The 24,945-nt window shown below is 44.3% G+C and overlaps 1 protein-coding gene across 1 annotated transcript in view; it reads left to right on the top strand.

The window, feature by feature from the left end:
* Raly (RALY heterogeneous nuclear ribonucleoprotein) overlaps window positions 1-24,945 on the top strand; it is a 76,456-nt gene extending 51,511 nt beyond the window's left edge. Inside the window, exons 3-10 of the mRNA XM_010628385.3 lie at window positions 16,968-17,232; window positions 18,248-18,332; window positions 18,572-18,619; window positions 20,635-20,801; window positions 21,414-21,527; window positions 21,796-22,046; window positions 23,258-23,306; window positions 24,532-24,945. Coding sequence (XP_010626687.1) covers window positions 16,977-17,232; window positions 18,248-18,332; window positions 18,572-18,619; window positions 20,635-20,801; window positions 21,414-21,527; window positions 21,796-22,046; window positions 23,258-23,302 — 966 coding nt within the window. The 5' untranslated portion in view covers window positions 16,968-16,976 and the 3' untranslated portion in view covers window positions 23,303-23,306; window positions 24,532-24,945. The remainder of the gene's footprint in view (window positions 1-16,967; window positions 17,233-18,247; window positions 18,333-18,571; window positions 18,620-20,634; window positions 20,802-21,413; window positions 21,528-21,795; window positions 22,047-23,257; window positions 23,307-24,531) is intronic.

Genomic DNA, 24,945 nt, shown 5'->3' with positions numbered 1-24,945 from the left:
CTACTGAGGAAGCTGAAGCGGAAAGACACTTGAGCCCATGAGTTCCAGACCACCCTGGATAAATAGTGAGACCCTATCTCAAAACAAACCTTAAATAACTAACTAGATAAAAGGCCCCCCAAAGCGTCATGATATAATTCTTACTTGGAAGAGTTATAAGGATGAGAAGTGAAATACTTAACAATTCATCTACCTACTAAGCAAGTAATAAATCATAATGACCATTTATACTACAAAATACCTTTTCTTGAAGGCTAAGGTTGATTAGATCCCTGCAAAAATGTTTCCTTCCTGTCTCTCCTTATCCTCTCCCGGCTTTAGTATCTATGCATCCTGCTTATTTGTGCATTAAAAACATAGATTGGGGAAAGGAGGGCAGGGGTGGAGGTGATGCTACATGGCTCAGCCATGTTCAGTTCAGTCGCCAGTCTCTGAGCGCTCACTCTGGGCTTAGACCTATCCTGAAAGTCAGTGAAGATGCAGAGATAGATTGTGGTCTTTGCTCTCCAAGAATTTAGTCAGGCTAGGAAGAGAAATGACACTGAAACAGATCATTTTAATACAGTTTCCTCGTGTGAATCTGAGCCAGCACATCAGACCCACTGACCACAGTTCATAACACAACTGCCAAGGCAAGTATTCCTTGCTATTAATTGTTAAAATTATCATCATGTTAATATCCTTGTCATCATTAAGGCAGCTCTGATTAATGTCAAAAGTAGTAATACCTTAGAGAAGGTCAGCAGCTCCTTAAAAAGAGACATTTAATATGCTCGGTTGGAAAAACCTATTTTAGTTTATGATGGGGAAGGTAGTAGCGTTCTGAAACTGCTGGTAGGGATGAGGGAGTCCTTGGCTTGAGAAGGGAAGAATTTATGTCCCCTCAGGCCTCCTCCCTGGTCACCCAATGTGCTCAAGTTACCACATATTTTATAGCTTCTTATATCTGGCACTTTTTGGAGGGAGGGCGGGTGTTAGAATGAACAAGAAGGGGGAGGTAGCTTTTGAGTCAAGACCTCTGCCAGGAGAGGCAGTGACTGCTGCGTTTGGCAGGTGCTGTCCTAGGGCTTTGAAGTGTATGTATTTTTGCATGCAGTGGCTCTAGTTAATCAGTCCATGAACATTATTGGTATTTCTGCCATGTGCCTAGCACATGTGAAAATATCCAAAAAGCTCGATGCTGATTGGTGAGAGAGAAGACTAAAATATATGAAACAAAAGAGGAGTTGGCACAAGATGAAATACTTAGGTCAGGTTGAATTGGTGGTTAAGATCTTAGGAGAGGTAGAAGGACTTAAGTGTACCTTCTTACTGAGCGCCATGGGATATGATATAGGAATGTGTACTGGCTCCCCTGAAGTCCAGACTTGTTAGTGATTCCAAGTTCCTCCTGATCTGTTACCTCACAGCCTCTCTGGTGTCATTTTCCTGCAACCTTTCGTATAACTTAGACCACTGGTGGTAAACCTTTTACAGCTTTCAATGATACAGACAGCCTCCTGTAGCCTGTGTACCATAGGATCGCCACCACCAACTTAGACTGTGGCCAAGACATAGTATATTACTGACTAAATATGAAAGCATATGGTATTTTTGTTGTGGATTAACTTTTACTATGGCCTAACTTCATCGTATCCCTCAGATTCAACGTTTTTTTGGAGGGTGGGGGTTGGTACTGGAGATTGAACCCAGGGCTTTCACATCAAGCTACATCCTCATCTTTTTTGTTTTTAATTTTTTTGTTACTCAGTTGTCCAGGCTGGGCTCAAACTTGTGATCCTCCTGTTACTTATGAATCTGTGGCAGGACCACCACATCCTGGCAATAGGGCTTGGTAGAGCAGAACCACTTACATCTTGAGCCAGGAAGCACAGAGGAAGAGAGCAGGGTCTCACAATCTGCTTTGAGGGCTCTTTGGTGTTTCCAGCTGTGTACATTCTTTTTTTGGTTTTTTGAGACAGGGTCTCACTATGTAGTTGAGACTGACCTGGAACTCACCATGTAGCCCAGGCTGGTCTCAAACTCACAGATCCTCATGCTCAGGGTCTCACTATGTAGTTGAGACTGACCTGGAACTCACCATGTAGCCCAGGCTGGTCTCAAACTCACAGCGATCCTCATGCCTCAGCCTCCAGAGTGTTGGGATTACAGGCGTGTGCCACCACACCTGGCAAGCTGTGTACATTCTTATTATGTCCTCAATGACCTGAGGACCTGGAGCTAGGCCTCCCTCCCATGAATTTTACCACCAAGACTGAGCCTTTAACACATGGACCTTTGGGAGACATTCAGCTTCCAAATTACAGCAAAGCTGTAAGTTATATTTGGATTGACACGTCAGAGAGAGGTGAGCTTTTCTGTCTACCTCTGTTTAAATGTGGGAAATAAAAAAATACATATGACAATGCATATACTGTCTTCAGGAACGGGCCTTTGTAGGACTATGAGAGATAGTATTTGGTATTTTCAGAGAGAAGAATTGTTGTTAATGAGGGAAAATATTGATTCTGCATGAAAGGATTTTAATCACTGCATTAATACCTGAGGGGCACAGCACTTGGCTACAGTGCCAGCTTGTGCACCAACCATCCAGCCCTTGCTACTAGCCGATTGGCTGCATGTCTGTGTGCCTAGGAAGACCTCTCCGTCTAGGAAGCTTTCCATCTGGGAATATTCTTGTTCACACCCATGTAGCACATCTCATGTAAGAGCATGTTCTCTCTTTTGACCTTTATAACAACCTGTGCTACCTGTGGCTAGAGGAAGGATTGTTTGTCCCCATTTCCTAAATGAGGAACTTTGAACTTAAAAGAAATGAAGTACTCCAGGATTGCATAGGTAGCCAACGAAAAATTCAGGCCCTAGGGCTCTACCACCAATGAGGAATGCAAGCCTAATAAGTTCTCCATTATTATTTTCACATAGAGCTAGGCCTGTCATGGAGTGGGGTTTAGGCTTCCTTCTCTACCTTCAGAGAGTTCTTGCTTCCTCTAGTATAGATTGGGAAATGGAGATGTGCACTACCATGGCCAGCATTCACAGAATGTAAAAGTTCCAGTAGAGTAATAGAATAATAGTAAGCAAGCCAGGGTTTCTTGCACTGTCTGTCCCTGGGCCCTGTTGTGCTGGAAACCTTGGCTAAAGGGCCTCTTTTTGTCCCACTTTTCACTTGTACTTTTTGTGGGCTCTGTAGGTTGCTTTATTCCAGATATTTACTTATTTTTTCATTAAACACTTAATGAGCACTTACTCCTATGGTTTCTACTGTGTTCAAGAAGTGTTTCCAAATGCTAGAATTTTGGCGATACACTTAGAGACTTTTGCATCCAGTGACACTTGATCTTGATTACATTTCAGCTCTTGGTTACTGTGATAGTAGAACTGACCATCTTCCCTTTTCTGCTCACAAGGAAAAGTTCTTACAGATTTGAAAAACAATAATAATAGTAGCAGCAAGAGTTAATTACATGAACTAAATTGTTGCTTCTTATAGCAGTTCTAGTGGCATGTATTGCTATCCCATTTTACAGGTCAGATGACTAAAGCATGAAGAACTTGATACTTCACAAAGATTATGTCACACAGGTAGTTTAACTTTTTGGGGTAAGGTGGGTGGGGAGAACAAAGTCATGATGGCCTTGATCTCATTGTATAGCCCAGGTAGGTCTTGAACTTGTGGCGATCTTCCTGCCTTAGCCTCCTGAATGTTGGGATCACAGGTGTGCATTACCATGCTTGGCCACACAAGTAGATTATAGTAGAATGAAGGCATTTTGTTTTCGGAGACTACTGTTGACCATATTCCATGGCCCCATGTGAAAGTAGATTCAGACGTTAGCTCCTCCTTGATGGCAGACTGTGTGTTTAGCTCCTACTCACAGCAAGTTATGTGCTTCTTTACAGTGTGTCCTGTGACCACTCAGCTGTGGTTATACTGCAAGATAACACTACATAAGCTTAATTAGAACAGAAAGAATTTTGTACACTTAGGAAAATTTGGCCATGTACTTGGACGAGTCAGGGTCTACTATTGTGTTTTTTGTTGTTTAATTGTTTGTTTGTTTTCGGTATCAGGGATCGAACTCAGGTCCTTGTGCTTGCAAGGCAGTTGCCAGAACCACTGAGCTAAATTCCCAGCCCCCTACTATTGTGTTTTTTAAACACTGATTAAGTTACTCATCTGCCCAGCCAATCACAATGCATAGTAGCATTCAAGAATTAATCTAGTATCTTTACTCTCAGCTTCCTAAATAGAAAGAGAAGGCTGGTGTATAAACTGCCACAATACAAGATTAAAAATAAGAAATACCAGAAAAGGTACAACATGCCTTCCATCTTCCTGTCTGGTTTCTTCATGTCTTCTAGTTAGGGACGGGCCAGGAGTTCTATCTAGCCTCTTTAAAAATATTTCCTTTTTTCAGACCCCAGGACTTGCAAGGTTATTCCAGTCCTTATTAAACTATATTGTCTTCTCTTGTAGAACATAGCACGACCTATAGCAGATGACCAAACTAAGTCACCTCTAGAAGAACTCATGCTTGGCCACCTACCCTTTTTTCTCTAGAAGGAATGGGGGGCAATTTTTTTGTGAGTTAGTCTAAATGAAATCAAGCTAATGGACTAGAAAGGAATGAACTTAACTCCATTCTTTGATTTCGTAGAGGTTCACAGGGTGGGGCAAGAGTGGCTCTGAGCCATGCTATTCAAAGTATAGAAATTGAAAATAAGTAGTTTTAAATATTTAAATACAAAACAAAAACTGGTCCTTCTCCACAAATAGTTTCTAGAAGCTCGGGGTTATTTAATGTGACGAAGAAAGGGATCTCATTGTTGTCTGTAAAAAGAAATTAATATTCGTCTTAAAGAAATGTAGGGATTATTTGATGGTAAATAATATTTTGGATACTTAGAATATTCTTAGCATGGGTACTGTATGTGTATTGTTTTACTTAATCTTGACCACAACTCTGAAATAAGTTTTATTATAATTTTTTTTGAAATTTTGTTATAGAACTTGCCATAGTCAAACATATGTACCAAATAAGCAAGTGGGATTTGAATGACAGCTGTGATGTCTTCAGTATCGAGAGTCTCACAGGAGGATAGATTTCTTTGTCACTTTCACCTTTACTGTATTGCTAGAGGTAGTAGATGAGCCACTTTTCCATTGCTGGGACAAAATACCCAACATCTACAACTTAAAGGATGAGATTTATTTTGGTTCACAGTTTCAGTCCATGTGGCTGGCTCCAAGGCAGAAACAGATTGGCTAAAGGGCATGGTGGAGGAAAAGGTGTTCACTCCATAGCAGCCAAGAAGCAGAGAGAGGAGAGGAACAGGGACAAGAATATAGCCTTCTAGATGCAAGACTTTGGACCCTATCTTCTAACATCACATTCAACTACTGAACTCATCAGTGAATTAATGTACTGCTGAATGTAGCACCCCCATAATCCAGTCACCTCCTAAACACAGGCTTTTGGGGGATATTTTAGACCTAAATCATATTGGGTAGATAATTTTCTTCTTCTCCTCCTTCCTCCCTCCTCCTCTTTTTTTTTTTTTGTTTGTTTGTTTGTTTGTTTGTTTATTTTTTGAGACAGGGTCTTACTTTGTAGTTCAGGCTGGCCTCGAGCTCACTGTGATTCTCCTTCCTCAGCCTCCTGATTGATGAGGATTGCCCACCATGCTCAGCTAGGTATCTTCTAATTCCATCCTTGAATCTGATTTATTTTGTGATCCTGAGTAAGTCACTTTTCCTGGACCTTAATTTTCTTATCTACACTTCATGTCATGGCCTGTGCTTGCTTCATCTTTAGTTTCGTAGCATCTTGCTTCACAGGGACTGTTATATAATGGGCATTGAATACAGAGGCCATTGATTACACTGTGATATCTCTTAAGGGTCTTTTCAGTCTTGGCTTTTTCTGAGCATCACAGGTACTTAATAATCTATCCTCCCTTTATAGCATCATACTTCTTGCATAGTCCACCTGGCAATGTGATACTATCTTCCTCATGTACGTTTGTCTTAGGCAGTATTGATTCTAAGTGCTTTGAGATAACTCACTTGATGCTAGGAAATGTGTGTAGGGTAAACCACCAAGGATGACTGAAGTTAGGGGGTAGAAAGGACTAGCTACAAAGCCAGAAAAGCACTCATTCCATTCTTAAACAGTGGGGCTTAGGCCTACAGCAGCCCTGCCAGGCCTGAGTAATGGCTGCAGCCTGGAGTGGGGTTTTCCATGAGCTGCATCAGGGTCTCCAGTAATTGGAACATGGCAGCTTCTGACTTATAATGGATGGTAGAATGAGAAGGGGTATTTGTCACTGCCTGACTTCCCTGCGGGAAAGAGGCTCATAAGTTACAGCTGACAAACCCTTTGATGACTTTTAAACTTCATTTACAGAAAAGAATAGCTATAATCAACCAACAGCAAGCAATGACTAATCATGCCACATTATCATTGTTAGGAGCCAGCCCTTAAGGCTGGGAAAGGAGAGGGTGCTGTCCTCCAGACTCACAGCAAGTACGGATTGGCTCTTAGACTTGAGAGTGTGCCCTTTGCAAGGCCCGTGAATTTGGCATGAAGGATCAGAAAATGTTAAAAGCTGATTCTAAGGGTTCACCCAGCATTGAAACCATTTGGGACCAAGGTTAACAGGACAAGCTCTGGTCTCACACAGATCTTTCCACCCCTGCCGTTTCCTGACTTGAGCAGAACGAAGCATCAAGCCTTACTTTTCTCTGTGAAATGGTTGCATCACATCATCACGTGTCTCTTAGCAAAAGACTTAGCACAGTTCCTGGTCCATAGTAAGTGTTGTTATGATCACCTGTTTAGACCTGGAATGGCCCTTTGTGATCCTCAATCTAAAACTCTTAAGTCATGTGCCACCTCAGCAGCAAAGCCAGGATCATTCTTCCTGTGTTGTGTGTAGATTGGGGTTGAGGGAGTCCGTGGGGGAGCAACTTGTGGAGTAGGAAGAGCCCAGCCTCTAAAATCAGACTGATCATTTCAACTCATTGTGACCGAATAAGTTACTTAAGCTTTCTGTGAGCCTCAGTTTTCTTCATCTGTAGAATGAAAGTGATACTGCTTATTTCATTAAACTGTGATCAGGATTATGAGAGTTTATGCCTGTAAGCCTTCTACCAAGTGCTTGGTATAAAGTCGATGCATACTAAAATTATATGCTTATTTTTTTGTGCTCCTTTAATACAAGTATAAGTAGGCATCTATCAAGGAAACAGGGGCACCAATAAAGATGTCCTATTTCTCAGCTCTGTATTCTTTTTGTGGGATGGGGCACAGGGACACATTTTATACATTGTTTCTGTGATTCCTTTTGTTACCCAGTGTGAATTCATCTTAAACACACTCCCTTTTGGTAGACCTCCTATGATGCTTTTAAACCTTCTCTAATCTCCCATACTACTACCTTGCTTTATGTTGTTTCTGAGGCAGGGGACTCCATCCCAATGCACATGTGCTTTGTGGTCATGGTGGATGCTCCCTACTGGACTGGGAGTTGGTTGAGATCAGGTACCAGACCAACTACTGGATGAATAAATGAATAGTTCATTTGTTAATTAATACTGGGCCCATATCTAGCACAGTTTTTGGATTTTTCTAGTGATGATTAGATGGATAGGTAGATTTTTTAAAGGACTTCTTTGGCAAAAATAAGGAAGTTGACATTCACTTGTAAGTTTCTAACTTTACCTTTTCCCAGAGCTGTGAGGAGAGTTTTCACAAGGTGCTAAGCCTCAGCCTAAAGCCATAGTTGGGATAGAGTTCGTGTACAAGAAACAGGGGAAGTAGGGTATACTGTATACCCATGCTGTGGGAGAGATGACTGAGGCCCACCCTGCCCTTCTGCTTTGGGCTGGCCTTCAGGAACTATACCAGCTACTTATTACCAGTGTTATAGTAAAGGACTAGAGCCTTGTGGTACAATTGAGAGATTAGGGTGGTTTTTCAAGGCCTGGAACCTTTCCTGGCCAGTGTTCTTTCCTCTCCCAGTCCCATATCATAATTGGGGGGGTACTTGGGATTGAACTCAGGTCCTTGTGCTTTTGAGGTGCTGGAATAGCAGCACCATTGAGCTAAATCCCTGGCCCCCATATAATATTTTGACAGGCATGGGGGACAGTACACCTTTTTGAATTTTCTGTGTACTAGCTTCTAGAACAAGGGGGTGGTCTCCATACCACTGACTCCCTTATTCTCAAAGTTAGGCTGCTCTAAGAGACAACATAGGTAATGGCCATTAGGTAGGAAATGTGGAAAACCTAGAGTACCATGCTGCTTTAATAGGGCATTGGGATACCCACGTGTGTGTGTGTGTGTGGGTGGGTGGGTGGGTGGTTTTTTGAGACAGGGTCTCACTATGTAGTTGAGACTGATCTGGAACTCACTATGTAGCCCAGGCTGGTCTCGAACTCACAGCGATCCTCCTGCCTCAGCCTCCCAAGTGCTGGGATTACAGGCGTGCGCCACCATGCCCAGTTCTACCCACTTTCTTGATTACCTACTGGTGCCAGCCACTAGTGAATGATTAAATCTTAAAATTTATTACAGTAAAAGACAATGCCATTAACAACCCACCCTCCATCCCCAGCACTCCATTTGACTTTGTTGTTGCCACTTTCTGAAGCAGTTCTGAAAGTCCTCTTTTGACTCTTTACACTGTGGTACTTTCCTTCATGTCCTGAATTGATTTACAACGTTTACCTTTCATGGTCATACTGACTTTGGGGAAAAACCAGAAGTCACATTCTAACTTCGGTGCCGGATCCAATGAATAAAATGGAGAAGGACACATCACAGTGTTTTTATGGGCCTACTTTTCCATTGAATGACACACAGCAAGAACATTCACTGTATTTTTTATCATACCTCATAAAGACATGAAAGAGGACTCCCAGAACTGCTTCAGAATGTGACAAGAATGATAGAATAAGTTTTCAAAGCAAGGGGTAATATTTTGAGGGGAATTAATGGCAATGTGTCTTTTATTGTGATAATTTTAAAGAATTTTATTCATCCTGTATTTTCATAACATCTCATACATGTTATCTCTTGTCCTGGAAGGTTGGTATGCAATTCCTGTTTGGAAGCTAAGGCAGAGTGAGGTTAAGGGACATGGCCAGGGAGACAGTTCTTAAGTGGTAGGGAAGGATTTGGAACTCAGTCCTTTTTTACTACAGAGTTTATACTATTGTGCTGTTTTGTTTGCATTTTTCTTTGTTATTAGGAAACTTTTTTTTTTTTAAAGATTCCTGGAAAAGAGGGCTTTTTCACAAGTAAGTAGAGCACAAGGCCTCAGAATACACATTCCTAGTATTTCCACAGGGCCAGCACTCAGGAATTGCTTATTGAATGACTGAAGAGGATAGGAATTGACTGATAATAGAAATAGGTATAATCCTATATCCTTTTTATAATTTATTACAGGTGTAACAGCATTTTTACATTGATTAGCCTGTTTGAGTTTTGTATCAGATCTGAAAGGTAATCAGGGAAAGGTTATATCTTTTTTTCAAATAAGGGTGATAGGCCTGGAGAAATTACATGACTTAAGGTCACTGAACCAAGAACAAGGGAGTCAAGGCCAAGCCTTCTGGTCCTGTAACTGGCACCCCTCATACTTCCAACATTCTAGGAGCCCTCCGTGTATGGCAAACTGGGAACTGAGATTTCTCACGGATTGGAAATGGTCAGCTGTTGAAGAGCACTCCTTGCGAAATTAGTCCTGTCTGACCAATAGTGATCATTTGGGCAGTGCTAATGCGTAGGGCCTGGTGAGTTTAATGAGATTAATAGATGTTCTGTCATCCCTGGCCGCCTGTAACCAGGAGTCTCTGGACCAAGGAGGCCCTGGACACTGATCTGTATAATTGCCTGGCTTTCTCCAGAAATTGTCTCCATATCACAGATAGTTATTGTCCTTCTAAGCCACCCAGATATCCTTGGGGTTATCTAAGGTTGTTGTGACTCTTATCCCCTTGCACAAGAATAAAGCCCAGTGTGTCTGCAGATCAAGCTGAAGCACAAACTCTAGGCAGCCACTAGCAGCAAAGACCAAGAATAGCAGCTCCTCCTTTGAGATGAACATTTCAGGAGAAAGGGGCCAGTGCTGGCCAGTGTTTGAAGGTGACTTGATCTGAGAGGCAGAATGGAATGGACAGAGGGTTGACAGGGCAGAATCAGAGGCACAGGACAGCTGTTGAGACAGTGGAATTAAGTCTCAAGCAAGTTCTGTAGCCACTCCCCTCACTCACTGGTTGACCTTAAGTAAGTCACTTTGCTGATCTTTGGCTTTTTTTTTTTTTTTTTAAATCTATAAAATTGGGCTAATAATGTCAGGAGAAAGGATATTGTCTTAATTTTTTCATACTGTGTTAAATCACTGGGTGGTTTATAAACAAAAATTTCTCCATACAGTGGGATATTGTTCACTTGAAAAGAATGAAATCATTTAATGTGCAGAAAAATGGGTAGAACTGGAAATCATCCTACCTTACTATTCTTGTTGAAACAAAATATCTGACACCCAGAGTTAAAGGAGGAAGGGTTTATCGTGCTCACAGTTTATAGAGGTTTCAGTCCATAGTTGGCTGGCTCCAAGGCAGGGTGGTGTGGGAGAGGGACACCACAGAGGAGAAACAGTCTATGGCAAAGCAGGGCAGGCAGAAGGCAACGAGCAGAGAGCAGTAGGCCTGCCTTTCCTTTCTCCCTTTGTCCCTTCCAGGCTACTTTACTTGCCTTTTGGGTGGGCACTCTTAATCAGCATCACACGCCTTAGATCCAGCCACCTCTGAAAAACCCCTCCTGTGACTGCATGAGGCTTTGGGGGGACATCTAGAGTCAAGCCATAACAGTCATGTTAAGTGAAAAAGCCAGACTCAAACAAAACAGGTATTGCATGTTTTCTCTAATATATGGAATCTTAAAAAATAAAAGATGGCATGAAAGTGGAAGGGAGATTATGATTGGGTAAAAGAAAGGGACTAAAGGCAGGAGGGGATGTAAAAGGAAGAGTAATGGGGAAAATGAACATCAAAATATGCATGCATGAACATATCACACTGAAACAATATTTTATAAAATTAGGGCATTGATACAAAATAAAATTTAAAAGGACACTCATGCATTTAAAATCAAGAATAAAAACAATTGTTAAATAATTACCAGCCTTTAAAATGGGTACTTTCTCTTTTTTTTTCCATTTTTTTGTTTTTTTTTTTTTAAATGGGTACTTTCTTACCTAGCTGAATGATTTGTTCTTTTGCCCCTTAAATGTAAATATTTCTGGGACTATGTTAGCAATCTTTTATTGATTTTATAATATCAGAGATGAAGATTTAAACAAAAATGAATTGAAAATGGAGAAATTAATTTTTTTATAAAGAAATTTTTTACATTTTCAGAGGCTGAGAAGTTCACAAGAAAGCACTACCAATTCACTCTCTGGTGAAGGGCTGCTTACTGGTTCAGGGATAGCTGTCTATTGTCTGTCCCCACATTGTGGAAAGGACAGATCGGCACTCTGGGGCCAATGAGAGTAACACTAGACCCATTCATGAAGACTTTGGCCTCTGTTCACCTCCCAGAGGCCCTGCTGCCCAATTCTTTTAAGTAACTGTAGGAACATCTGGGTAGTTTAAAAGGAAAATAGCGGTTAGTGATGGAGAGACTATTTCTGGAAAAAGCCAAGCAATTAGATCAGTGTCCAGGGCCTCTTTGGTCCAGAGGCACCTGGTTAGCAGGCAGCCAGGGATTACAGACATTTATTAATCTTATTAACATGTTCAGGACAGGGTCATAATCCGTGTCTTGCTGTCAGGTGGCTCCAAACCACTGGTGGTACAAGCATGACTGTTCTGTCAGCTGCACAGGACAGTCCCATCTGGTGGTAACCCCCCTCACTCTGATAGGCCAGACATGCATGGAACCATTGGTGGTTCAACCATGCTAACCGTGCCAGTCTCCCATCATATTTAGGATTAGGTTTCGACATAGAATTTGAGGAAGACAGTGTACATATACAGACCACAGCAGACATTAACTGGCTTTGTTCACTAAAGTCCTATGCAAATATGAGGAGTTATAGTAGAAATGGAGAAGGCAAGGACCAAGGAAAGGGTATGGCTGACCATGGAAATCAATATCAAAGGCATATCGGCCAGGCATGGTGGCGCACACCTGTAATCCCAGCACTCGGGAGGCTGAGGCAGGAGGATCGCTGTGAATTCCAGGTTAGTCTGAACTACACAGTGAGACCCTGTCTCAAAAAAAAAAAAAAAAAAAAAACACAACAACAACAAAAAATCCAAGGCATATCTATGCATAAAGTTTTGCCCCACAGGTTTTGTTTTTTTGAGACAGGGTCTCAGTGTGTAATTGAGACTGACCTGGAACTCACTGTTAGCCCAGGCTAGTCTTGAACTCACAGTGATCCTCGTGCCTCAGACTCCTGAGTGCTGGGATTACAGGCATGTGCCATCGCACCAGACTTCCCACCAGACTTTGTTTTTGTAGTCATACATACCTGAGTTCTAGTTCTGGCATTGCTCTGCTAACCAATTACTTTATCTCTTTGAGCCTAAGTTTCCCTGTCTAGAATACCTCCTCACATACTTTTGTAAGGAATAAATGAGGTGAGACATGTAAAGCTCTGGACACAGCGTAATTAACACTCAGAATTAGACCCTTTTTAGTAGGGTGGATCATTGGGATTTCATTTACCCAAAGTTTAGTGTTGTTGGTGCCTTTTAGGGCCTCTCTGTTTTTGCAAAGCCCCCCCCCCCGCTGCCCTTTTTTTTAAAAAAAATAAAACATGGTGAGGCTTGGCTCTAAAATGTTTCTGTTAGAAATTTTCAACTGGGAAATAGTTTTTGCCAAATCTCTTTGGTCCTTAACTGGCCTGGAGAAGCCAGCCCATCCTTTTGATCTGTAAATTGCATTTCAAAGCCTTTGTCCCTGGTGGGTTTTAATTAGCTTAAGGCTCCAGCTTTTATGCAGCCATTGTTTCTCCCTCAGGTAAAGGTAGACCTTTACCTGAGGGGCAGCCCCAGTTTTTTCTGCGATATTATGTCCTTTTTCAACTCCTAAAAGGGGTGCTATGGGGTGGGGGGTGGAAGTGGGGATGTCTTGTACAAGACTAAAAGGAAAAATGAATATTAGAATCCTGGTCATAGAGGATATTGGATTAGTCTTGCTGTGCTGTTAAGTAACTATGACATCCTGCCCAAGTCCCGATCCCTCTGTTCATTAGAGTAAAAGCATATAAACTTTGTATTCACCCAAGGTCCCTGCTAATCTGACCTTGGAGAAGTCTCTAGAAACATACCTGGTTTTTTATCTTCCTTCCCCATTATTACCACCAGAAACAGTCCTGCCACCCACCTGTCAGCTCATGGCTAAGCCTAGGCTCTGGAACTGCAGACACCTTGCTCTCATTTACATCTAGTCTGTGAGGAAGTTTGGGCCGGGAGAGAAAATAGCCCATCAAGTCAAGCACCTTTGCTGAATAGAATATCAGTATTTTTAGGGTTCCTGTTCTAAATTAGGAGGAAGAAAAACATAAGACTGGAGGAGGGTTTTGAGGTGAGGGTGGTTGGTCTGTGAGGGTGGGATTTTGAATCAGAAAATAGAAAAAGGTGCCTGGGACGTGTGTGTGTGTGTGTGTGTGTGTGTGTGTCTGTGTCTGTCTGTCTGTCTGTCTGTGTCTGTCTCTCCTATCTGTGTGTCCCATGGTCCCACCACTTAAGGGAAGCCTTTCAGTCCCCTCTGATGACTTCCTGGAAGATATCATCATGTTCTTCCTAACATTTATTAAACACTTACTTTGTCAAGTCTTCCTTTTACATTACAGGGCAGTGTAAGAGTACAAATGGACCGCCTGTACCATACATATGTCTAAATACTTGAAGGCTATAAGCAAAGCTTACAAATTGAGGTATTTATAATAACTAGAAGAAACATGTCTGTATTTAGAATTCTTGAACTCTTAGGGTTTCTGTACCTCAACTTGGTAGTTCTAGGAGGCATAGTGTTGGGCCCACCTACTTTTCATTTCCTGTTCCTAACTCTTGTTTCTCACTTTGAGATGCCTTATGGACATATGTGTAGTTATTCAACTTTTACCACAGCCCCATACATAACTGTCCTTTTGGGCTTAGGCCATCTATACAGCAGCAGCACAATCCTCCAAAGGATTGTATGTGTGTGCGGGGGGGTGTCTTAAAAGTGGATTTATTTCTGGCTACTTAGGTCCACATGCTCAGGTCTGTTTGTTGCCTGCTGACCAAACCAAAAGTGACTAACTCCAAGGAGATGGAAGGGTCTTGTTTCCCATCCAATCACTATCTCACTGGATATACGTATATGGGTCTTCTACAGTAAGGATCAGAGGGGAGAGGGAATACAGTGAGACAATAGACTGTCTATGCATCTTCTCTCCTGGACCCTGACTTCCTGGTCAGCACCTGCATATTCTGTCTATTCATCTGAGCTGAGGAGAAGAAGAGAAGATGGCAGTTATGCCCTAGGTCTAAGTTTGGAGAAGCCACTTGTCTCTAAAGGAATCAGTTCTGACTTTTAAAGTTCCATGGTTATGCAGGTTCCAGACTGGGGGCTCGTTAGGTGAGTGCCTAGGAGCATATTCCAGATGGACTTCCTTCTTATCCTGGCAGATTCCTCACCTAGAAGATCCACTTCCTGAGGTATTTTTCCCCCTAAGATTAGCAAATAGACGTTCGTGTAATGGGGCTCTTTGGCATAATACAGAATGTGCTCTAGCCTGACCTTGATCTTCATCCAGATGGGCCCACAAGTGGCACTGTTATTAGAATGAGAAGTGCTATAGTCAAAATAGTTACTAATCTTGTAAAGGACCTAACAGTTTGCAAAGTTCTTTTATGTGCATTTTCCCAGACCCAGGTAATGAGATAGAGTAGGACCAAAATTGAAAGACAAAGCAAAAAGTGGGTGCTAATCCCTTCACAGTACCAAGCCCAGGTGCTCAGCAAATGTTTCCTGCTCAGTGTTGCTGGAGGCCCCTGGCAGAAGTCTGAGGGAACTCAAAAGTGTCATGTCCCTGCCAGGGCAATGGTAGAGCCAGCAGTCAGCAGATCTCTGAACCATCATAACTCCCTCTCTTCTCTCAGTCCACATCAAAGACCTTGTTGGCTCCCTTCAGCCAAATCAAGTGGCATCAGCTCTGAACAGAACCAGTCATTTATGTTCTACAGGCACCCACAGACTTTTTGTATATTCTGGTGAATGTATAAGGAATTAATCCTTGAGTCATTTTTCATCCAGGTAGAGAGGGACTTGTCAGACTGTGAAGAATGGGGTGCCTGAGGAAACTAACATTGCATTGAGCATTTCCTGCTGCATACAGACAGTGTTGGATGTTTTTATGGTTTGTCTCCTATGTGTCCTTTACTGCTTTATAAATGCTGATGATTGGGTCTAACGATAAACTGAGTAACAGGTGTCTGTCTCTTCCAAGTCACTTCCAAAGCCGACACCAGGCCCTTCAGTAGCAATAACCTTTAGCCTCCTTGCTTTAGCTTATTGCAAACCCAGCTGTAGGAGCTGTCAGAGTCCCAAGCCCTGGTACAGCCTGTGATTTCCTGGTAAACAGTGCCACCTGCTGATCAGAACATGCCAACTTCAGTCTGGGAGCATCTGGGAGAAAAAAAGAGGTCTCTATCCTGGTGGAACAAAAACTAACATATTTGCCAAGCTTACACTCTTCTCCACTGAATTTACTGGAAAGATGTCCTCTCTAGCCCCATTTTAGGTAAATGGGCTGGTAGGCTACTGAGAGTTTCTTTATATGCTGGGGGGCGTTTGCACCTTGTGAAATGGCTGTAGATTGAGACTGGAGTTTCAGCAACCCTTGCACATGAGTGTAAGACTGGGACAAGGAATACAAATGCCAAGGCTTAACTGTATACCTTTCCTATTGAAATTGAACCTTCTCTTTCTCCTTGAAGCTCTTGTCCAGGTGTAACCCTGGGGGTAGTGGGGGGGGGTTCCTCAGGGTAAAAGACATTGCTACAGTATAGAAAACAAAAGCCTAGCTGAAAATTTATCTTCAAGACATGGAACAAAATTTTGACTGTAAGTATAAAAATGACAACCACTAAAAATAATTTTCAGACAAGCAATCGAACTGAGATATTTAAATTTGCTTTAACTTGGGGAAGCAGAGTGATGAAGCTGAGGGAAATGGCTTAGAAACCAACTGAATGTCTATTACTGGTAAGTTAATGATCTTTCTAACACCTCAAATTTCTGTAAAAAATAGCATTCGTGGGGTCTGAGGATTATTCACTATCCTGTGCCACATTCTGTTCACAGTGAGTTCTGAGACTTAAACACCTTTTTCAAAACAACAGTACCAATAAAAACAGTCATAGCTTGGTCCATGTCTGTATCAGACTAAGCAATTTTCCTAATACAGTATTGTTCTAGAACAAGCATTATAGAACTTGAGTTACCATGTGGACTCTGTTATAATTTTACATTGAAGGAACAGAAAGAAGATGTAGAAGATCTTCAAATCTAGATTCTAAATGAGGTAACATTTGAGATGAGTATTAAAGATGTTGTGGGCTTAAAAGAGTTAAGAGGACTAGACAGTCCCATTCACTAGCTATTACTCCAGTAATATGGACTCTCAGAAAGTTAGATTCTTCACATAAACAAATATGTGGATCTAATTATGTGACTACAAAATAAAGGAACATAAAGACAAAGTATCTAGCGTGGAATAGTAGCCAGTAATTGGGAACCCTTGGTAATACAACAAGAAAATAAGATGTAGAAACAGGCGGCTGGGTGTTGGAAGGCAAAGAGCAATCCAGCTTAGTCAGGCTGTGGGTCATAAGCAGCCTTTTGTGCCCAACTTGGGGACCTAAACTCACAGTGACACTCTGTCCTCAGGTGGCTACCATGTCCTTGAAGATCCAGACAAGCAATGTAACCAACAAGAATGATCCCAAATCCATCAATTCTCGAGTCTTCATTGGAAACCTGAACACAGCTGTGGTGAAGAAATCAGATGTGGAGACCATCTTTTCCAAATACGGCCGTGTGGCAGGCTGTTCTGTGCACAAAGGCTATGCCTTTGTTCAGTACTCCAACGAGCGCCATGCCCGGGCAGCTGTGCTAGGAGAGAATGGGCGGGTGCTGGCCGGGCAGACTTTGGGTAAGTTAACTCTTTTAAAAGGGCTCTCCTAACATCCTCCGAAGTAGCTGGTGTCCTTCATTCTCCAGTTCTCTAGTATCCTCCTCCTTTAGCCCCACCACCACTTCCACTCCTCTTATAGGTGGTATTTGTTGTAAATTAAGTAGTTACAAAGCCCTGTGGGGAGAATTTTAGAAGCCCCTGGAAGATGCTTCTATCCTGTCCCTGCTTTCTCACTGCTTCTTAACAATAAGCTTTATGGTTCCGTTTAAAAGGTAGATTCCCCAGAGAAAGGGAACATGGTGGACTTAACATAGCCTATTACCCCAGCCTATAGTTGACTCAGGTTGAAGCCCTGAGAGCGAGGAGAGAGCTAGGAACACAAGAACAAAGTAGGGAAGATCCCCTCAGCCTTGGTGGTGCATATGTGTAATATTGACTATGCTGGTGGTCTTTCTTGGAATATGTACTCATCGTTATATACACATTTCTGTATATGTATGGTCAAAAGGCGACATCTGTATAATGTATTTGTGAATACAGAATGTATAGATGTGACAACATCTATATATGAAGAATATGTGGAACCGTACCCTTATATGTAAATGTGTGATATACATGGTCTGTGTGATTGGTTTGGGAGTGTGCATGCATGTATATGAATGTATGAATAGGAATGTCTCTGTGTGATACCTGGGTCTGATATTTATTTGTTGGTGTTTTTGGTTTTTTGAGACAGGGTCTTACTATGTAGTTGAGACTGACCTGGAACTCACTATGTAGCCTAGGCTGGTCTCCAACTCACAGCAATCCTCCTGCCTCAGCCTCTGGAGTGCTGGGATTACAGGCGTGTGCCACCACGCCCGGCTTGGGTCTGATTTGAAGATTTAACCATGTGAAGGCCTTTGTCTACTACCTCAATACCACGTATATGTCATATAAGCCATGAATTGCTGTGTGTGTGCACACTGGTGATATGAACACAGGCACCCTGCCGTCAGGCCAGTATTCTGACGCTCCCTCTTCACTCCCACAGACATCAACATGGCTGGTGAGCCCAAGCCCAACAGACCCAAGGGGCTAAAGAGAGCAGCATCTGCCATAGGTAGTTGGGGCATTCTGTCTGTCTGTCTGTCTGTCTGTCTGTCTCTCTCTCTCTCTCTCTCTCTCTCTCTCTCTGTCTCTCTCTGTCTGTCTGTATGTCTTCGTAGGATGGTGTCCTCTTTCTACAGAGGGAGTGATTGCTGGTAGTAACTGTGATGAGCCTAGAATTTGGGGAGGCATTTGGAGTTGAGGGCCAATGGAAAGTGGGCTGAGTGGCCACCCTTAAGCTCTAGCCCTCTCCCCTTTGTTTCCCCAGTGGCTACAGCTTTGACTATGATTACTACCAGGACAACTTCTTCGTCAGGTGAGCAGGGGAGGGGCGTGCCCAGGCATGAAACAGCCAAGCTAGAAGGGTCCTGAGAGATTACTGGTGCAGCCTATTAAGTCCTCCAGTTGAGAACTGAAGCCCATAAGTATGGACAGATACTTTGCCCAAAGTTGCTCTACAAGTCAGTGGCAGAGCTGGGTACTAGGGTCCAGTTCTGCAGGTGCCCAGAGCTCTCACCATTACACCATCTTGTCTCACAGTCTTGAATCTGACTTCCCTTCCTTCTCCTAATGAGGCACCAGGGTACTGTACAGCCAAGGAACACATAAATATAGCCAGCTGGAATACAAAACAGTACAGTGCCAGTTGCAGGGAGTTTGAATCCTCGTTCTTTTGCTTTTCAGTCTCCTTAGCCCTGTGAGACGCCCAGCCAGCCAGAAGGGAGCCTAGAGCTTACCCTGTTATTCACACACACTCCAGTACTGGGGGATTAAATTCAAGACCTTGCACTTGCCAGGCAGGTGTGGCAGCATTGAGCTACATCCCTAGCCCTTGCCCTTATATTTATAGCCATATGGAGGTCTGAGTTAGTACCTGGTGGGTTGTGTCCCACTCTCCACACCCAAGCCTACCAAGACCCCAGTCTTAAAGCTGTGGGCTCCCACTCCAGTGGTAAATAACCACATTATTGAGTAGAAGTCATGGTAGATACTGTCCCAAACCTATCCTCCTCCTCTGCTTCTTTCTCCCTCTAATTTACCCCAGGCAACCCAGGAAAAACAGAACCTTTTTAAGCCTTGATGTTTCTCATCTGTGAGTGGTTTTAGGAGATATTATGATATGGTAGAAAGTACCCTAGCCTAGGAATCAGAAGACTTAGGTGCTAATTCCAGCTCTGCCACTGAGTGAATTATGTGACTTTAGGCAAATTCTGTGAAATGGGCTTGCACCAAATCATCCCTCAGGCCTCCTTTAGCTCTGAGATTCTGTGGTTCAGTGATTCTGACCAAGGCCAGAGCCGTCCCCTCCCCTTGGTAGAAATACAGGGTCCAAGATTGGACCTGCTCCCAGAGACTGTCCCATTTCTAGCTCCATCACCTTCCCCAGGGCAGGGAATTTCTGAACAAAGGAGTGCCACAGATGGCACTTTGAATTTCCCCGTGAGGCAGGTGTCATATATAGCATCAGGAAGTAGTACCAAAGTGTATACCTGACCAAGGCTGTGATTCTCTGTAGAATAGTGGTAGTAGCATATGTGGGAAAGACATCTACTAAGCCTGGTGAGCTTCTCTATCTGGTAAGCAGGAAAGGAAGTCCTCCTGCAGAGGGCTGGGTGATCGCGCTGGTCTGGGGGCCCTGGCATCTGATTGAGTTCCCCAACCTTGATGTGCTGTCAAGCTCTGGCCTGTCTGGAAATGGAGCAAGAGAGGTGTTGAGGCGGCCAGTAGGAAAGGGCTTAAAGTCTAGCCTCACATCTCTGAGCTCGTCCTGACTTGAAATTCTAAGTACCCTGAAATTCTGTGTAGCACGTCTTCTAAAGCGTGTTTTTAATCAAGCTCTTACTCTCTACCTTCAAGCTGACATGACCCTGAAATTAATAGCCATCCTCATTAGGTAAATGGGAAAACTGAGTCAGCTCACGGAGACTCGGGGATTCCCACCTGCACCCACTCCCACTCCCATTCTGGGGATTTGTACTGCTTGTAGAAGTGCAGACTGACCGGATGTTGGGGTGGCGGAAGGTAGGTTGTGTAACAAGGCAGGTCTGGGTCTCAGTGATCTAGGGAAGGCTCCTTCCTGGGAATTCCTGTTTGCTTCTCTGTTGACTTGGGACCACTATCACCTGCTGTCTTTCCTGCCAACACCTGGCCAGGCTGGCTGAAAGGAAATACCAGCAACCATCAGGGCCCAGAAAGTCTTCACAGGGGCTTTTAGGAGCATATAGTGCCCTCCCCGCAGCCCCTCGCTAGCCAGATGTGAAAGGCTGGTGCTGCAGTGCTTCTTGGTGGCCACAAGCCATACTGCAGCCTCTCACCTCTTTGCCCTCACAGGCTCTTCGACTACCGAGGTCGCTTGTCGCCAGTGCCAGTGCCCAGGGCAGTTCCTGTGAAACGACCCCGGGTCACAGTCCCTTTGGTCCGTCGTGTTAAAACTACCATACCTGTCAAGCTCTTTGCCCGCTCCACAACCATGACCACTGGCTCAGCCAAGATCAAGTGTGAGTAACTCTGTCTTCTTCTTGGATAATTTATATTTTTATTGTTAGCAAATAATAGAATCACATTTTTTTATATTGGAAAATAGGAAAAGAAACAAATCTCCCACAGTTCTACAGCTCTAACACAACCAAGTATTTTCATGCATTTCTGAGAGAAAAATGCTGACATTTGAGAAGGGGCTTGAGATGGATACAGAATCTAGTGTTGTTACATGGAGCCCAGTGAGGAGATAGTGTTATCTTTCCTGTAGTAAGGACAAGCCAGTCTACACAGGTACATTACTCCACATTCTCTCTCATGTTCACACACTGTAGTCAGGAGACTCTGAAGAGAGTCTTGGATACTGGTTCTTGCTGAAGTGCACACAGGAGCATCCTATGAGCCTGCATTCCTGTTCCTTCTCAGTCCCTTTCAGATTAAGTGGTCTTGGAGAGGAATAGTCAGATTCAGAGTTTTGGGCTAGTTACTCTGTGGGTGACCTCCAGGCTATCTAAGAAGCCTTTCCCCTGCCCAGTAAGGAAAAACAAAAATCTGTTTCTGATTGACAGAATAGGACTGGGGTTTTGTTAGGTTTAAGCCCCCAAGTGACAGTCCTGTCCCCTAATTCCCAGTAAAGAGCAGTGAGCTGCAGACCATCAAGACAGAACTGACACAGATCAAGTCCAACATTGATGCTCTGTTGGGCCGCTTGGATCAGATCGCTGAGGAGCAAAAGGCCAACCCAGGTCAGCCTTTGAGGGTCCTTTCCCAGTTCAGTGATCAGGGGCACAGGGCAGAGTATGGGGTGGAGGGTCAGAGGTTGGGGTGGGGTCAGAAGCTGGGGTGGCAGTCAGAAACAGGTGGGGTTCAGATGCTGAAGTAGCCTCCAGTTCCAGAGCCCTCAGACCCCAGTCTTCTTGGACCCACACGGTGCTGAGACCAGCTTCTGCCAAGGTGCTGGGCAGTTGGTCTGAGCTGAATTTTAGTCCCTCTTCCTTCACCCCAACCCTCAAGATGGCAAGAAGAAAGGCGACAACAGCAGCAGTGGTGGTGGTAGTGGTGGTGGCAATGGCAGTGGCAGCGGCAGTGGCAGTGGTGGTGGCAGTGGCAGCGGTGGTGGCAGTGGCGGTGGCAGCGGCAGCAGCAGCAGCAGGCCACCACCACCCCCAGAGGACACACCTGAGGCAGGCACACCCCAGGAAGAGGCCCAGACCCGAGATGATGGTGACGAGGAGGGGCTGCTGACACATAGCGAGGAAGAACTGGTGAGGGCTGGTCAGGGGTCTGACTGGGTGGGGCTGGGACTGGACTTTGCACTCTGGTGGCGGGAGGGCAAGGGGGGGGACTCTAAGCTGGTTGGTTCCCCTGTAAGCTCTCTTTTCTCTCCTTCCCAGAGATTCCAGTCCTGTGGTGTGGAGGGAAAGTAGGATTGCCTATTTGATAATCCCTCAGAAATCCCCCTAAGAACGAAGGCAGACCTAGGTGAAGCCCAGGACTATTTTGGCTTCTTTTTTTCCACAAGGCTCAGAGAAGGGAAGAATTATGTTCCAGGAGAGCACACAATCTGTGAAGTTGTGGAGAGAGGGACTAGGGTTGTTTGGGAACCCCACAGGGAGGAAGTGGGCATCAGTTCCACAAGAGGACTTTCTAAAGGTTATTACTGCTCAAGTATGAAGCAGACGATGTTATAAAGGAGCGAGCCCCTGTCTGTGTTTCAAGCGTTCAAGCTGAGTCCAGGGAGCTTACATTGAGTGGGAGGGTGGACCAGACTCGCGTCTGTAAGATGTCTGCTGTATACATGCAGCTTGTGTACTTAGTGGACACCCAATGAGTACCAGCAAACTTGCTAACTTGGTTAATCTTACAGGAAGACTTGTATTACTCAGAGTATTACTGTTCTCACATTTTACCCCATAAAAAAGCTGAGGCCTAGAAGGGTCAAATAGCTTGTTCAGGGCTTTATAGTTAATGAAGCTATGCCAGAGTTGGAGCCCAAGCATTGGGTCTGGAGTTTATACTTTCATTGATGTTGGACTCTAGCATGTGGACAGATGGGCTCATGGCCAGCTAGTGAAGAAGTCCTCTATGTGCCCGGATTGTCTCTTTCTTTGAACCTAGCCTGATATTCTACCTTATTTTCTTGGGCTTAGTAGTCTCCATAAAGTCCTAATTAAGACTTAGATGTTCCAAAGATAGGGAGCCCACCAGTCTCCAAGGCTTTCAGTCTATTCTGGTCCAAAGAAGTGTGCTCTCTGCTACTTCTACAACTCTGGCTCCTTCTGTCTCCTATGGGGCCTTTCAACCACCTTCTCAGGATTCCTCGCCAGCCTTACTGGCTGACTGATAAGTCATTACCCTTTCAGACTGGGTCCTCCAGATGTGCTGTGGGTCTGGGACCTTTCTATATAGATGGCTTAGGGCAGAGCTCAATAGTTTGCAGTGAGTGATGTGTGGTTTCTGCTTGCCTTCTCCTCAGGAGCACAGCCAGGACACAGATGCGGAGGATGGGGCCTTGCAATAAGCAGGTATGGTGGATCTGGTAGCAGAGGGAGGGAAGCAGTGAAGTGAAGGGTGTCCTTTTCCTCTGAAGCAGGGCCTGGTAAGGTAGAACTATACTCAGGAATGGAGAAACCTTCCACCTGTAGCCATTTTGCCACATCCCTCCGTGGCGGGAGCTAGACAGGTGGAGATGCAGCTGCCGTGATACAGTGCACAGCTAGGCCCACCCAGCAAGGGTTCTCAGCACGCTCTAGCCACATTGCTGTGTTTTACCCTTAAGAAGCTCCTAGTCGGAGAAGACAAACCTTTGCAAACCAGTGTGAGCAGGACAATAGAGGGAAGCCCAAGTGAAGGAAGAAATGATGTGTAGCGGAACTTGCTCATGATTGATGGAGTGGCATTCCACACTGAAGGAACAGCCTCAGCAGACACAGTGCTCTGACAGTCCTGGGAGTGTGGTAAGGCCAAGGGCTCCTGTGCTATAGGCTTAGTTCTGCACAGTAGAGAGAAGACACTGTTCATCATCAAAGGGTGATGATTGTGAAGTAACTTCTGTGCTAGGCTTAGGGGCTTGGACTTGAGCCTGTTGCAAGGAGAAAATGCCTGGTGTGAGAGGAGCTACACCTTCTTTATCTGATTTCATCTTCAACTCTGCCGTAAGGTTAGGGATATGCTGGTATTACAGACATGGAATCTGAGGCACTTGAGGGTGCAGGGAGATGTCATATTTCTTACAGGATCCCAAGATAGTAATGGGTGGAACTAAGGTTTGAACCCAGTGGTGTGCCTCAAAGCTCACTCTGGCCCTTGTCCACCCTGCACTGCTGTAACCTAGAGAAAAGCCAGGTCATACCTAGCTCTGCCTACTGTCTGACCCATCCTCTAGGGGCCATGTTCATAATAAGATAGGCTTGATAGAAGATCTCAAAATACCATTGCTCCCAGGGTGTCTTGGTACATGGACCCATTCATGCTATTAGGTATTCCATCGGCAAAAGCTTCCAGAGTGGTTAAGTTTAGAAAACTCTTTGTGTGTAGTCTTCTTGGCATTTTATGACATATTTTACTTTGGAATTTAGTTCACAGATAGGTGTAAGGGGCTCAGATAAGGACCTGGAGGCTCTCCATGATTACATAGCCAAAACCATGGTCATATTATCAGGCCAGAGCCATAGGAAACATCATTCCACCTTCTTTCCTAACCTGGCTCCCTTCCTCTGAGCCTTAGTCTCTTCTTTGTCTGTTTCTCAGCCTGACAGGAGCAGTGGCCACCAGAAGGAGAAGGGCATCACTGTCCAAGGCCTCAAGCCAGGCACCCACCCACTGGATGCCAACTTGTAGCGGGTACCAGAGGAAAGCTGGCAGCAGGCACCTCCCCCCCCCACGCATCCCAGGCCAGTGCCACATCTTCTGCAGGTGGAGTTACCAGCTACCCCTTCCCCATACACCTTCCCTGTCTGTACTGTCCAGGCCAGAGGGCGGAGTAAGAGATAGCCCTACACTCTGCCTCCCCTCCCCAGGACATTCCCAGGCTTGGGGTTTTTCTATAGGTTCGGAGGGGGGTGGTACAGGATGGGGACCTTAACAATAAAGAGATTGGATCCAGCCTGTTCTGAGATGAGATGGTTTGTGTTTTTTGCATGATGGTATCCTGGCCCTTCTGCC

Source organism: Fukomys damarensis, unplaced genomic scaffold (genome assembly GCF_012274545.1).
Source record: "Fukomys damarensis isolate Sample0158 unplaced genomic scaffold, DMR_v1.0_HiC HiC_scaffold_22, whole genome shotgun sequence".
NCBI lineage: Eukaryota > Metazoa > Chordata > Mammalia > Rodentia > Bathyergidae > Fukomys > Fukomys damarensis.
The sequence above is the reverse complement of the archived record's forward strand: the minus strand, read 5'-3'. Positions and strand labels throughout refer to the sequence as shown.